Source organism: Nipponia nippon, unplaced genomic scaffold (assembly GCF_047370975.1).
Source record: "Nipponia nippon isolate SJK-2023a ecotype South Korea unplaced genomic scaffold, ASM4737097v1 scaffold_5, whole genome shotgun sequence".
NCBI lineage: Eukaryota > Metazoa > Chordata > Aves > Pelecaniformes > Threskiornithidae > Nipponia > Nipponia nippon.
In genome coordinates, this window is record NW_028262369.1 from 10,625,668 (window position 1) to 10,640,150 (window position 14,483).

Sequence of the window (14,483 nt, forward strand, 5' to 3'; positions counted from 1 at the left end):
TTAATAATTAAGAACATCTGCTGAATATTTATGCTGTTCTTTCACAGCTGGTAGAAGGCAGACTAAAACCTTATGCAAACTTACCTGGTCTATCATAGATCAATCCTTCTCTAGCTTTCTTGTGAGATGGATTTTATTACTTCTCCAGGGACATACATTTTAGTAGCAACTGTATTTAAAGGTAATAAAAAAACCAATCCTTACCATTAACTTCAATCAGATTTGCATTTTTTTGATTCAAAATAACATACAGTTCTCGCTGGTCAGACTTTTTCCCAACTACCCAGTAATCACTCATTGCCTTCACAATAATTTCCTCATCTTCATCAACTCTGAAAGAAGTTTTAGAAAGTAAAGAAGGTGGCAGCAAGTTCATCTTCAACAACTTTATTTGTAATCATTAGGACAGCTTAATGTCATAAATTGTTACGGTTGTGCAGTATCAAAGAGAGACTACCAATACTAACTTAGACACAGTTCAGCAATCCAGGATGAAGACTTCATAAATGGCTGCTTAGGACAATTACATCCCCGGATGAGTAAATCATTAATTTGTCCACCAGCCAAACACTCCAGTGCTCTGAAGAAAACACCTACCCTCCATACTGTTAAGAACACACTTCATAGAATTATGATTTGCTACACGGTGACTAAATAATGAAGGTTGGAGACGGTATGGTGACACTAAGCTTTCACATATCTAATTGTTAAACCTAGAACTAAACCGTGCTCAACCACCAGATGTATTACATAAAGCTGTCACTAACCCAGTACTTCCACAATACGGTGAAACATTCTTTTTTCATTTATGGAAAAATGAAAACCTTGTCCTTAAGCAGAGTGGGAAATTTGCTAGTCACTAATTAAGAGTTATAGACATCAGAATCATTCAGCATTTTCACGTTCTTTATTAATTTTTATAGTGACAGAGGGTCTCTGCCACCTTGAAGCATGATACCCATTGACAAGAAGCCAGTTATCTTCTTTATCAGCAGTACTGTAGTAACTGCAAGGTTTGCATTTCATCTGTTGTCTAACCCTAAAAGCAGCCAGCTGTTTCAGAGGAGGGTATAATACAAGCAGAAGCAGGTTTCCCTGTCCTTTATGCTACTTATCCAGAGATTAGACAGACTTAACTGCAAAAGCACTAGGCTTCACATCCCTTCTAAGTTTGTTATGGCTACTCTGAAGCTTCAGATAGATTAGATATTTTCTTGGGTAGAGGCCCTGGCCCTTCTTTAAATTATTTTTTTAAAAGGACAATAGAAGTTTTGTTTAAGACAGACTACTTCTAAACCAACACAAAATACCAAATATGATCCATGTTACACCATTCATCTCACGAAGCTATGAATAGCAATCCATGAACAAAAAGACATGAAAGCTTCACTCATTAGAAAAAAATCTACTTGACAGAAGGAGTTACAGACTATTTAATAGTTAAGCATTACCTAGAGAAGTCACTGTTGATGTCACCGAGAATCTTCATGAGGTCAGGGTGAACAGATGCAAGCGATACACTGGGTGTTTTCCTCATGTGAATGGTACTTTTCTCTGCCAGGTTCATGTGATTGAAATAGATAAACTTAAACTGAGGCTCCTTGTCAGCCCTAGGAAGATTTAAAAAAAAAAAAAAAAAAGTGACTTGTGAATACCGACATGTTCTATAAGCACAGGCTTCACAGAAGACAGGTAACTAGCCAGTGCAAAGCTTACTCAGACATCCTGAAGTTATCTTCCCATTGAAGAGACCGAGTACATTAAGACTTGTGGCATGATCAAACTTCATTTTAACACTTTAAAAAAAAAACCCAACAACCAAACCAACAAACAACAAAAAAACCCAAGCCTGCAAAACCAACCAGTTTTTCCCCTTCTGCTGCTTAGGCTGCTAGTAAATAGACACAGGGGAGTCTAAAGGCCTTGTCCCACTTCCCAGTAATAGTCTGCATTTTTCCCATTTTGTTTCCTTGCTCCCCTATGCCAGTCCAATCTGGTTTGAATGGATGCTAGGTCTTTAATTTGATTAATAAGTAATCTTCCACTCACGTCTTTGTTATTTGTATCAAAAGAAAGAACTCTTTCCCCTCATCATTTTTGTGGGCCAATCAAGAGACTATTTTCAAACTCCTGCCTTGGCAGTCTTCCTCCATTTCCTCTTATTAAGTTAATATAAAATCTGTCACTTAGAGCTGTAGTTTTGGTAGAAGTCACAACAAATTCAGACGGGCAAAAACTGGCTATAGCAATTGGTACTTCAGGCTATGTATTATTTAGAATCGGGGAGATACTGTGATGACACAACTCACCTTAGCAAACAACTAGATACCCTTGCTCTCTGTCACCCAGATGCATTAGTGTCAAGAAACTGTATTATGTTTTCAGGACACCACGGCATTAAACTTTAAAAGAGTTAAAGCTGCCAAAGCCAGTCCCAGATGACATTAAAAAAAAAAAAAACAAGTTTAATGATTTAGTAGATTGGCACAATTTCAAGCACATCCTATTCTATACCCTGCGATTTTGCTGATTTGGCATGCTACCACTAAGTAAGTTCAGTCACACACCTATCTTGGTTTAATGCCTCTTTTGTTGTCCTACGTGATGCTGTTCTTGCTTCCCCAACTAACAAAACTATCTGAGAATAAATACAATTTTGTGGAAAGTCAGCTGTAGTTCTAAGTGAAGTTTTCCAAAGCATTAATATCCTTTTTCATTTCCCTTTTTTTTGCCCCTCAAGTAGTTACCTTAGTCCTGCAAAACAGAAAAAAATAAGACAATTTTTCCTCACCTACTATACACAGCAACACTTCAAGAAGCAGTAATTCTGGAAAAAAGTACTCAGCTGTAAAGCTTGCATTGTAACCAAATAATCTACTTACTAAAATCCCTATTTCAAACTGTTAAACAAAAGTTATTCTAGTATCTAGACCTCCATTTTCCTTTTGGATTTGTAACAGAGTTAAGAGTTACGTACGCTCCATCCAAGATAGAAGTACTTGTAGCTAGTGGTGTCAGTGACCACCTGATGTGAAAAATAATCATTCAGTTCTTTTTTTAACATTATACAAAATAGAAAGTTAAAGCAGAAGTCAAAGGAAATCAGCACAAAGAGGGACGTGGGCACAAAGACAGTGACATTTTTTAATTTTTTTTTTTCAACTCAGATGTTCTACTAGCCCAAGGGCTATTTGTGAACATTATGAGATTCCGTTTTCCTCAAGAAAAGTTAGAAAATATAAACTGAAGTTAAGATTTTGCAGGAACTGCTACTTCTCTACTTCAACATGGGGGACAGCAAGAGAAGACTACCACTTCAGCTGGCATTTTTGCCATCTTGTATATATTTCTGCAAGCACAGTAATCTGTAGAACTCATCTCCACAGGTCAGCTAGTTTCAGTTCACACATGAAAGAAGCAAAACCTAGAAGTTCCACCTCTTGCATCTGAATAATCTGCTGACAGCTGGGGGATGAGGAGGCAGAATCTTAACTGATAATAGTGAAATTTATCTTAAATTTACATGATTCTTTTCTGCAACAGTTATGGACATAGAAGAAAAAAGGTTTCAGCAGCCACACAATAAACATTTGTTCCTAAATTAATACCATGTATGTTGTTACTTCAGGGAGACCTAAATATGCAACAACAGGCACTTTAGAAATGCTTAAGATGCAGAAAGGTAGATAAACATCATTTAAAGTACACAGTTAACTCAATGCTTTCAACGTTTGGACTCATGTTACCATTATTTAAGCAGTTCATTAAACCTACTTTTTAACCAACAAATGAGGGACTGCAACAGGAACAGACACGTGGTACAAACCCTGATATTCTCTTGTTGATGTTGTATTGTTCGCATATGTCTGATGCTAACACGGTGAGTTGCGGCCCAACAATGCTGTCCAGTTTACGGCAGAACTCCAGCGTAGGCGGAATTGAAGCTAGGTGGCGGGTAAAGAAAAGGGAGAGATGACATTCTCTTCCCACAGTTGCAGGTACAGTTTCTGTAGCTGTTTTCTTTAAACATCAGTGAGAGTCCTGGGACAAATTTTTCTCTTAATTATAACCTTATGGATCATTTTGAGAGTGCATGGCTAACTGAAGCAATATTTAGTCATTTTACTGTGTAAATTGAGCTACTTATACTGCTGGAACAAAAATCAAAAGACTGATAAAAGCACTCATGAAGAACAGACTCAAATTAATGTGAGTGTCTTCAAGAGTAAAAGAAGTTGCGTGTAATAGCATTTTGTACTAACTATATCTTGCCAAATAAGTGATGCTAATAGGTACTTACCATCAATCATAAAGCAGACAGCTGCACTCATGGCCTGGAACAAAAAAGTTAAAGCAAAAAAAAACATTTACAACAGGTTACCTCAACTACCTCAAATAAATGACAATACTTCAGTGAGGTCACACACAGGTAAACCAGTTAAATTAAAAAAAAAAAATTAAAAAATGTAGTTTAAAGGTAACATTTCAATAGGATAATCTCTTTGCAATCCTGCACAACACAGGACAGTTATGAGTTTAAAATTCAGACCAGTTAACAGTTTAAGTTGTAAAATTTGCTAAAAATGCATTTTATGCACAGATATATGTCTGCAAGAAATTTGCATTTCGTGTAAAAAAAAAAAAAAAAAGGTTTTTGTTTTATTGATTAATGCTACATAAAGCCAGGTATGAAACCACTTAAAGTAACTGAAGACTGGCATTTTGTTTTAATAAAACAACTCTTTGTTTTGGGGAGGGCACAGGAGCGGGGGAAAAGAGGATTCAGGCTTTAAAGCTTGTTGCTAGAAATACCAAAGAGTTTTCTGTCTCTTTGCATTAATCTGGTCGCATCAATGCATCTTTCTATACAAGTATTTCACATCGTTGTCGTCTTCATTTTATATAGATTCCTAATTCTGTGGAATAATTGCAGAGAAAAATGTAATACCTTATAAACAATTAAATGAAGCTCTTCATAAGTGTCATCAGTGTTAACAAATATTTTGGGGAAACGGCATTTTGCTTCCGGATCATTGAGATTTAAAGGTCCAGTAAGAAACCTAGAAAATAATTCAAGAGGTCAGATGTGATGAATTCTTATATTTCAGTTTTTCCTATTTAACAGATGTTTTTGAAACTAGCAATTACTCGCATGTATGAATATATTTTAATACAATGAGTTTTCAGCTATCCAGAAAGACGTAGAGCCCTTTATATATTAACTCAGCACTCTTACATTTTCAAAGTATTATTTGCATACATGCTCCAAAGAGTTGCAGAAACAGGATCAGAAGGCCAGAATAATGCCAAGGAAATAAACTGCGCAGACCATCAAACAACAAAACTCTTTCCACATTTAAGTTGTGACTATCTTTAAAAACCCTTTTTTTGTTGCTACTGGGAAAGCACTCTTCCTTTGCTTTCCAACAGTACATTCAAATTAGTTTTATGTAGAACAGCGGTGTATTAGAAGCACCTGAACTTGGGGGGGGGGAGTGTGTGCGCTAGTGCCTCGATCCCAAAAGAATACAATAAATCAGGCAAGAGGAATTACCATGATTAAAGAAAGATGTCCAAACCCACAATTATTCAAAATAATGTTGCCCAGCTGCTTAAGTACAGAATTCCCCACTCTGGCATGCTGAGTACGGAGGAAAAATAAATAGATAAACTGCTAGATTAAATTTACACCTTTGTCTGAAGCGCCTGACTGAAAAGAAATGACCGGAGCACTTCCAAAATTTTTCATGCAGTGCATTAAGAACAGTGGGGTAGAAAAAGAAATATGCAGTATTGTATTGTTAATGAAGCCTTTTCTCTTTTTTCCCAGAGGTCAAGTTTTACATTGCACCAAGTACTGTGTGACCCTCTGGAACAAACTGCGTGTGGTATATGTACTCAAAATACACATACTCCTCCCAAACATTTTGCCCTTGAGGGAGGAAGCAGAAGATGGTGACAATAAACAAGAGCTACCTTCCATAGTGTTGTAGATTTCCTGGCATTTCAGCCCGTATTGGAGAATCTCTTCCTGCTAACTGAAGCGAAAAAGAACACAAAGGAAAACCAACTTAGAGGTATTTTCTGTTAGTTTTTGGGGACTGTCTTTAAATCAAATCAAAGCAAACCACTTGCAGAAATTACAACTCATTAAGATATATACTCTTTGTGTAACATGAAGGAAATAAAGTACAAGAGATACTGCTAGAACAGGGCATTCTGATTTTGAATTTATTAATTTTAAAACTTATCTTATGGAGCTTTTTGATGGGGGGAGGGATAACTAACTCCATGTGGTCTTACGGCACTCCATGCTGCATTTAGCCATTAAGCTGAAGTGATTCATTTGAAGTACTGAGCAGTCATCAGGTATGAACATTCAGTAAACTCCCTACCACCATCCCATAGTCAAGTTACCAGCAGAATTCATATTGTAAGTGTTAGGTGCAAATACTACTGAGTTTAGTAAAGTGCCCCGAAAGCAATAAATCTCAGAATTCCTAAACTAAAATTTAAGAGGGGAGGGGAAGACCTCTTTGGTATTTTAGCCCTTAGTGCTACCTGATAAAGAAAGAAAAAAAGAAAAAAAACCAACCAAACACAAAACCCAAGCCCAACAACAACCTCCACCCTCCTACCCCCCAAAAAACTCAACTACCATACCTCAGGCTCCATGTGCCTTGGGAACAGAGATGTTGTGAGATATTTGTACAAAATTCTCATGTCATCTTGTTCCAGTCCACTCCTAGAACATCAGGGAAAAAAAGAAACGCAACTGACATTTGTGCTGCAGTTCAGATGATGTGTTTTCCTCTAACCAAAACTCAAGCAAAGCGTATACCAAACTAGGGTAGCAGTGTTTCAGTGTCTCAGTAGATTCAATCCCTGAATATTCATTTTAATAGACTGTTAGTTTATTTGCTAAATACAACACACATCTAAATGAGCCATAAACCAGAAGAGAAATAGAAACAATATTTAAACAAAAATTAAGTTTGCTATTCTTAAGTCCATTTTTAATTAGAGCTCTTCACAAGCATTGCAACTTTCTGGTTCAGAACCATATAAAAAGAACAATCCTTTAATTAACCTTCTCTACTAAAAGGTCCTACAGAGGAACTTGTGCACATGCAGAGGCTCTGCACAATGGAAGTGACAAGGACACTTCTCTAGCTGCTCCTCAGGCCAACTTGGAAGTAATCATTTGGTACAGGTTAGAGATTTTAAAGCCAAAGACCAATGCCTTTCTTATACATCACTCAGCCTACCATTCGTTTTCTAATTTTCATGCAACTCTTTCACTGATTCAGCAGCTTTGCTATTACGGCACTTATTTATAGGATGAGAAATTGAAGACACGCAAAAGAATTACTGAAGTACCTACCAGATCAGCTGGTCATTGTAGAGAAATGCAGTATACTTGACTATGTTCAGGCTTTCTTCCATCCTATTAATAAATGACTGAATTTTCAAGTAAGTCATTTTATCCAGTGGAAAGAAGCTGATTCCACAAAACACATCCAGCAGATCGCAAGACTGTAAATGCAGTGTCTGCAAGTACTAAGAGAATAATGACAGTTGTTTTTTAGAATTCAGAAAACTTCCAATGTGTAGATTTAAATGACAAATTTGAGTCTAATTCCCAGTAATCTACACTAATGATCCAAAAAACCACCCTTCCAGTTCTGCTTGTATGATGGACTCCTTCATGTGGGGACAGACTTTTTAGTAGGGCCAGTAGCGATAGGACAAGGGGTAATGGTTTTAAACTAAAAGAGGGTAGATTCAGACTAGATAAAAGGAAGACATTTTTTACAGTGAGGGTGGTGAGGCACTGGAACAGGTTGCCCAGTGAAGTTGTGGATGCCCCATCCCTGGAAACATTCAAGGTTACATTGGATGGGGCTTGGAGCAACCTGGTCTAGTTGAAGATGTCCCTGCCCACAGCAGGGGGGTTGGACTAGATGACCTTTAAAGGTCCCTTCCAACCCAAACCACTCTATGGTTCTATGTGTGAATGTGTGAGTATGATCCCAGGTGTCAGCTTGCTATTATTTAATCATAGCGATAACAGCTTTTAAGGGCAGCTCAAGATCTTTTGAGAGGATAAGAAAGCACAGCGTATCTTACTAATATTTAGTTTCAGAACTAACTGCACAGAAATATTAGCAGATAAATCCATTAGTTTTCAATGTGCAAAGGAAAAGATCATTTCTATTATTCTCTCTCTTGATAGACCGTAACCTTTACCAAGAGATTTCAAATGCACTATCAAATGCTCTGCTCTGCGAAAGATGAGTTATCCAATGGCTCCCTCTACAGTCATTTCACATTACGAAAGAAACCAAGAAGTAAAATACTTACAAACAGTACGACAGATCTCTGTCACAGTTTATAATCTAAGTCTCATTTCCTTTCAGAGTTTCAGTGCAGCCCAAGCCTGCCAGCAACATGCAGCCAATTCGTTCAACAGGGTTCTAACAGAACAACTTGCATGACCAAACTTTTTAAGCATTTCTAATTCCCCAGTGAAAGAGAAACAACTTTTCCTCGGATTTTTTTGTTATACAAATCTATAGCAATTACTGTTTTATCTTCAGTAGGAACTTCTAAGAAAAACAATGGTTTAAAGACAAAAATTTATTACTTCCCTTTTTTCCATGCTCTATTTTTTAATTTAGTCTAGACAGAAGTATACACCAGCTAATCAAACAAGTACTCCTTGTGCCAACAGTGTTCATTCTAGAGTCTATGATGGTCTTACAAAAAACAAGCAAAAAACCCCCAAAAAACCTCACAAGCGAAGGCTGTCCTAAAATCAAACTGAACTGTACTTTTGTTTACACTGTCACAACATTGTGTTATTTTAAAACACTGTTAAGAGAACAGAATTTTAAACACCAATATACACTGTCTACACTCCGTCATTACCAGAGATATCAATATTCAATCTCTACCACAAGAGAATCAACTGCTGACAGCAGTCCTCTCTTTCCTTCCGTGCAAATGAAAAAAATGGGGGCAGACAAACACTTGCTTGCCATCTTTTAAAGCTAGCTTGATGAAACTTTTCATGTAGGAACTCAAAATTCTGCAAGACATGACTACTCAGTCAGTTACTTTATGTGAAAAATACCTGAATAATATTTGATAGATTTCTTGCTCAGAAATAGGTTTTGCTTTCCATCCTTTCACTAAAACATTTGCTTTTAAAGACTGAAATTAAATTCTGAAGACTAGATATAACCAAGGCAATATTTCCTGGAACCTTATCAGGCATGACTACTAATTCCACATGGGGGGCAGAAGTTAAAAATTACAACTATCCATTACTTCACAGTTCTATGGGACTTTCAAGTCTGTGCATGCAGGTTGTGGAATCTCCATCGCTGGATATTTTCAAGACTCAACCAGCCGAAGCTCTGTGCACTCTGGTTTGAATTCAGTGTTACCCTACTTTGAGTAGCAGGCTGAACTAGATGATCTCTCCAGATTCCTTCCAACCTGAATGATTCTGCAACAGTTACTCAAATAGGTCTGCACAGACTGTTATTACACTAACCAATTCAAATGTTAAAGCAGAATTTCCAAGGAATGAACATGATTCCATCAGAAAAAATATCCAACAGCTAAGCTGTTCCATCAAGCCATAACCGTGCCTGTGGTTCAACTCCATTTAAAGAACCTACCATGTTAGTAGGAAACAGGAAGTATTTGAAAAAATAAGTAACCAGACTTTTTGCGTTGCTGCTACAGCTTTTCCACTGCCTATGTTTTATAGTTACACTGCAGCCACTTAGAGGACATTTTTGCCTTTTATTTCCAACACAGAATCACACTGTATATGCCTGAAAAATAAGGTCTTACCCGATGGAAGAATTTCTCTAGTCTCTCCTTTAGAACTTTTACACCTCCATCTTCCATGGCTTTCAGGAACGTGCCATTGAAAAGCTAATCGTTAAAAGAAAAAAAAAAATCAGTCAGTTGGGTAATCATTTACAATAATTTCTTATTACTCGGCCATGAATATAGCTAGATTACAATACAGCTCCTGTTTCTCAGTATTTGGACTCCACACAGATCCAAATGTACCCCTTCTTTATTGAAAAAACCTCTCTCAGATTTGCAGAGTCCAGGTATATATGGCAACAGAGGCAGAATGAGATAGAAAAGGAAACTAAATTATTTAATGGTAGAGAAATGATTTATCTGTGTTGCTTAAGTATCTTATGCTCTTGCTTTGTAAAAGCCAGATTGATGGCCTTCATCCAGTATTGTTTCTCTAACAGTTAATATCTAATACCATCAAAATCAAATGCTTAGTAGTGTAACTGCCCATGAAAGAAAGAAATCTGGAAGGCTCTTATCTTAGAAGATATCTTAGAAGGCTCTTATTTTTACAATAAGCTAATGAACCAGCACAGGTAACTGCAAAAGCTTTATTCTTCTCTTCCATCAACATTGTTACAGCTTCAGAAAAAGAGCAGACAATAGTAACGAGACAAGAACGTCAAAGCAATAATGAGCTTGGATATCCAAACGGCACCGTGAGGATCCCTTCCTCTGCCCAGAAGAGGAGCCTCTAGTATTAACTCTACCTTGTACATGCTGTAGCACTGCTGTAGGACCGAACTATAAACCTTGTCCTGCAGAAAAGAGAGCAGGACATGAGTATAAGCAGAGGCAGAATTTCAAATATTTTGGCTTCGTTTTTGAAGAGCCAGCAAACACACAAATTAGAGAAATCCATCTCTGAAAAGTTAAACAGCATTTTCAGTCAGCATCTAGAAATTGCTCTGTACTTACAAAGTACTATTTCAATAAAGGGAGTCCCTTCCCCCCTTACATTTAATACCGAAAGCGCCTTATTAACTCACGCACAAGATGCCAGTTACAAACAGTGCCCTTCCCCTAAGGCCAGTGGTCAGTGAAAATGAACTCAATTCTGACCAGTTTTCTCTTCATCCAGGTCAAAGGCTAAAGGAGGTGGGACACCACAGCAGGTTTTTATTGGGATAGCATCTTAACCCAGCTGAAAAAAAGACTATTTTATTGTTTGTCTGGCAAAATAGAGTGCCTATGACACCAATCCTTTTCTTAGGACACAATGAGGAACAGAACTAGTGCACACTGTAATGAACGGAGGCAGCATAAGCAACCAGCTTTTAAAATATTATCCCACCCAGCCAAATACCCTTCCTGTATACAATTAAACTGACCCTAATGATACTGCAGTTTGGACAAGAAATCCCATGATAATTATGAGCTGTTTGTTTTTCCAGATTATTAGTAAAGATTACTAGCAGTCTTAAGAAAGTAGTAACGTGTAGTTAAACCTAATAAAAATACATAGATTTAAAGTTTTGTAAGAACTTTATTAAACAAACGGATCCTAAGAAATATTAAGCTATTCTAAGCTAAAAGTCTCACAAATGCACATTTCACTGATGTTTATTGGGTGATCTTGAACTGCTGGCTGGATAATTCTGTCTTGCTCTCTTCTTTAAACTTTATTGAAATGTACTTTGCCCTTTTCCATTTATAGAGATAGATAGATAGATATAAAAAAATCAATTTGACAGCAGTTCAAGAAGAATCAAACTAAGATATTTCTGGAGGTACTCTTAAAATACAATATAACCCATTAAAAAAAAAAAAAGGAAAAAGTTCAGTATTACCAGTAATTCTTCTTCCTGATATTCATAGACTGGCTTTCCATCTTTGTGTTTTTCTATTATGGGATTCCGTACAACCTAGAAAGTGGAACAGGCTGGTATTAGACAATGCAGAATGCATTGACAACATTGCGATATGATGCTTTAGAAATATGCATATCACATGCATAAGTACCATGACCATCCAGAAGTTTTCTTCAGGTTCATGGAAAAATTGTCTATTCTTCTGCGTATGTAGGGATTTTGCAGGTTTTGTTGGACTAAAGGTCCTGGAAAGAAAACGTATATGTAGACATAGATATTTATTCACACTCACAAAAAGAAAACATATGATTGGGAAATTTAAAATAGAGTGCCTGTGCTAACGCAATGAGCCATGCAATCAGGCTTCATACCTTGTGAATTGTACTATAGCTTCACATAGTCCCACATTTCTAATTTTTTCATTCTTTTCTACTTCATTTGGGTGATAGAAGAGAATCTTCTTTTCTTCCTAAAATTTGAAAAAAAGAATCGAAGCAAATGCATTTTAACAGAATCAGAGTTAAAGAATGCTAAGTTCATGGTTTGCTTGTTTTTTAACTTTAATCTCTTAATTTACTAGGCAGAATTTTATCTTGTACCTAAATGGGCTTCTGTAAAGTGGATAAAAGGCATATTTAAGCACACTTAAGCAGTCAGGCATCCCAAGATATCTCAAAGCGCTTTATAAATTCCAAGGCTCTTGAAATCATAGGCCCTAGTCACTTCACAGCTAGTTCAAAGCAAGGCTAGCTTCAAAGCCAGATCAAAGCATGGCTAGCTTCACAGCTAGCTCAGATTGCTCAAGGCCTTGTCCAATCAAGGTCTGAATATCTCCAAAGATGGAGATTCCACAACCTTTCCAGGCCCCGTTCTGCTGTTTGACCACTTCACTGTGAAGCACTTTTTTGTTCTATCTCATCAGAATTTCCCTTACCGGAACTTCTTCCATGACCTCTCATCCTTTCACTTCAAGAAGAACCTGATTTCATGCTCTATAGCCACCCTTTAGGCAGGTGAAGAAAGCTGCCAGGCCCCCTTCCACATTGTCTCTTCTTCAGGCTGCACAAATCCAGTTACCTACGGCTCTCCTGGTACATCATGGACTGTGGCCCCCTGACCGACTCACGGGCCCTCCGCTGGGCTTGCTTCAGTTTGTCAGTACGTTTCCTACTCTGGGAAGCCCCAGACAAACACGGTGCCCACCCGCAGTCTCACAAGTGGGAAGCAATTGCTTCACTCGACGTGCTCATGCATGCTCACTCACACAGCCCAGTTACGCTGTTAGTTTTCACCGCCACAAGGGCACACACTGCTGATTCATGTATGACCTGTTGTTCACTAGGACTCCCTGGTCCTGTTTTGCAAAGCTGCTTTCTAACCAGTCAGCCCCTGGCCTGTCACGGGGCATGAGGTTATTTCATCCCACACGCAGCAGGACTCTGCATTTGCTGTCGCTGAGCTCCACGAGGTTCCTGCCAGCCCATTTCCCCGCTCGCTGAGGGACCCTGTGAACAGCAGCCCTGCTCTCCAGCATATCGACAGCCTCCCCCAGTTTGAGGGTGCACTCAGTCTCATCGCCCTGGTTGTTAATAAGTAAGTACACTGCCCTGCTTAAAAATTATTAAAACTAAAGATTATCACATGAACCATACAACATGCTGTTACCTTAAAACAGAGACTACAGCTTCTTGAATTTACTTACTAAAGATAACAATAGCAAGAAAATACTAGCAACAATTGAATTTAACTAAGGTAAACACTGAGCTTTCTACCACGTTGAATCTACCTGGAGAAAATTATGTTTAGAAAAAGTAGCTGCATCAGTAAAAGATAGTTACTAATGGACCAGCCCCTCATCTACAATATTTTACGTGCTACTGTTGAGAACACCCTCGGTTACTGTTCTGTTCTAGTCTGAAGCAGGGGCGGATCTGGAGGGAGGCGGCTCGTCCCGGGCCCCCCTGGGGACCGCCGATACAGGCCCCAGGCGCTGACGGGGCGGCCAGGGGCGGCGGGCAGGGAGAGCCGCAGCTCCCTCCCTCCCTCCCCGCCCGGCGAAGCACCGCTCCGCGCCCCGAGGCCGCCTTTGTCCGGGGGGGAGAGCGCTCATCCCGCGGGCACACGCTGCGGCCCGGGCCGCGGGGAGGGACCGCAGAGCCGAGACAGCCGCCCCGGGGCCCCCTGCGGCGGCCGGGACGGGGCTGGGCCGGGAGGGTGCCCTCCTCTCCCCGCGGCCCCGGGACGCGACGCCCCCTCCGGTACCTCTCCCTCTTTGGGCCCCAGCTTGGGGTTGTAGATGAAGAAACTGAGCAGAGTCGGAGCGAGCTGTTTCTCCTGGCCGGCTCCCCCCGCCGCCGCCGTCGCCATACTGAGCCTGAAGCGAGCGCGCCTGGGCCCGGCAGCCGCCACACACCATGAGGGAGCAACCCGGGGCCCTCCACCGGCCCCGGCCCCGCAGCGCTTCCGCCTTCTTCCCCCGCCCCGGAAGAGCACGGTGCGGGCCAGGAAGCGCTCCCGGGGCCGGCGGGAGCCTGGCGGGGGCCCGGCGCTCCGCAGCGACCCCGCCGGCGGGGAGAGGAATGGCGGGTGTCGGGCCGGAGACGCGGGGCTGCCCGGGCCGGCGCAGCCGGCTCTGGTCACTGCCTGGAGATCGGGGGGCTCGCAGGAGGTCGGGGAGCTCCGGCGACCCGGTCTTCCCTCGGCAAGAGGCTGTGCCTGGCCAGGGAGCCCTGCTGGAGCCGCCGGCACGGCCCCTCCCGGGCAGCCCCTCCGCAGGCGAGGCGC

At 40.2% G+C, this 14,483-nt stretch overlaps 2 protein-coding genes across 6 annotated transcripts in view; one reads left to right on the forward strand and one right to left on the reverse strand.

The window, feature by feature from the left end:
• The window catches only part of LOC104015061 (radial spoke head 10 homolog B2), a 23,315-nt gene extending 17,348 nt beyond the window's left edge, over positions 1-5,967 (forward strand). For all 3 annotated transcript variants that reach the window (XM_087730861.1, XM_087730862.1, XM_087730863.1), the window contains one exon: positions 5,831-5,967. The gene's annotated coding sequence lies outside the window, so the exon portion shown is untranslated. The remainder of the gene's footprint in view (positions 1-5,830) is intronic.
• The window catches only part of CCZ1 (CCZ1 vacuolar protein trafficking and biogenesis associated), a 15,797-nt gene extending 1,314 nt beyond the window's left edge, over positions 1-14,483 (reverse strand). Inside the window, exons 1-14 of one of the 3 annotated variants that reach the window (XR_015698668.1) lie at positions 13,962-14,483; positions 12,071-12,168; positions 11,851-11,944; positions 11,679-11,753; positions 10,599-10,646; positions 9,868-9,951; positions 7,385-7,560; positions 6,664-6,745; positions 5,977-6,038; positions 4,949-5,060; positions 4,301-4,334; positions 3,827-3,944; positions 1,452-1,610; positions 85-169 (exon numbers count right to left, since the gene is read on the reverse strand). Coding sequence is in view for 2 of the 3 variants with exons in the window: in XM_087730868.1 (XP_087586994.1) it covers positions 205-332; positions 1,452-1,610; positions 3,827-3,944; positions 4,301-4,334; positions 4,949-5,060; positions 5,977-6,038; positions 6,664-6,745; positions 7,385-7,560; positions 9,868-9,951; positions 10,599-10,646; positions 11,679-11,753; positions 11,851-11,944; positions 12,071-12,168; positions 13,962-14,066 (1,375 nt within the window). In the remaining variant the exon portion in view is untranslated. The other 2 variants (XM_087730868.1, XM_087730869.1) reach the window with 2 other exon arrangements.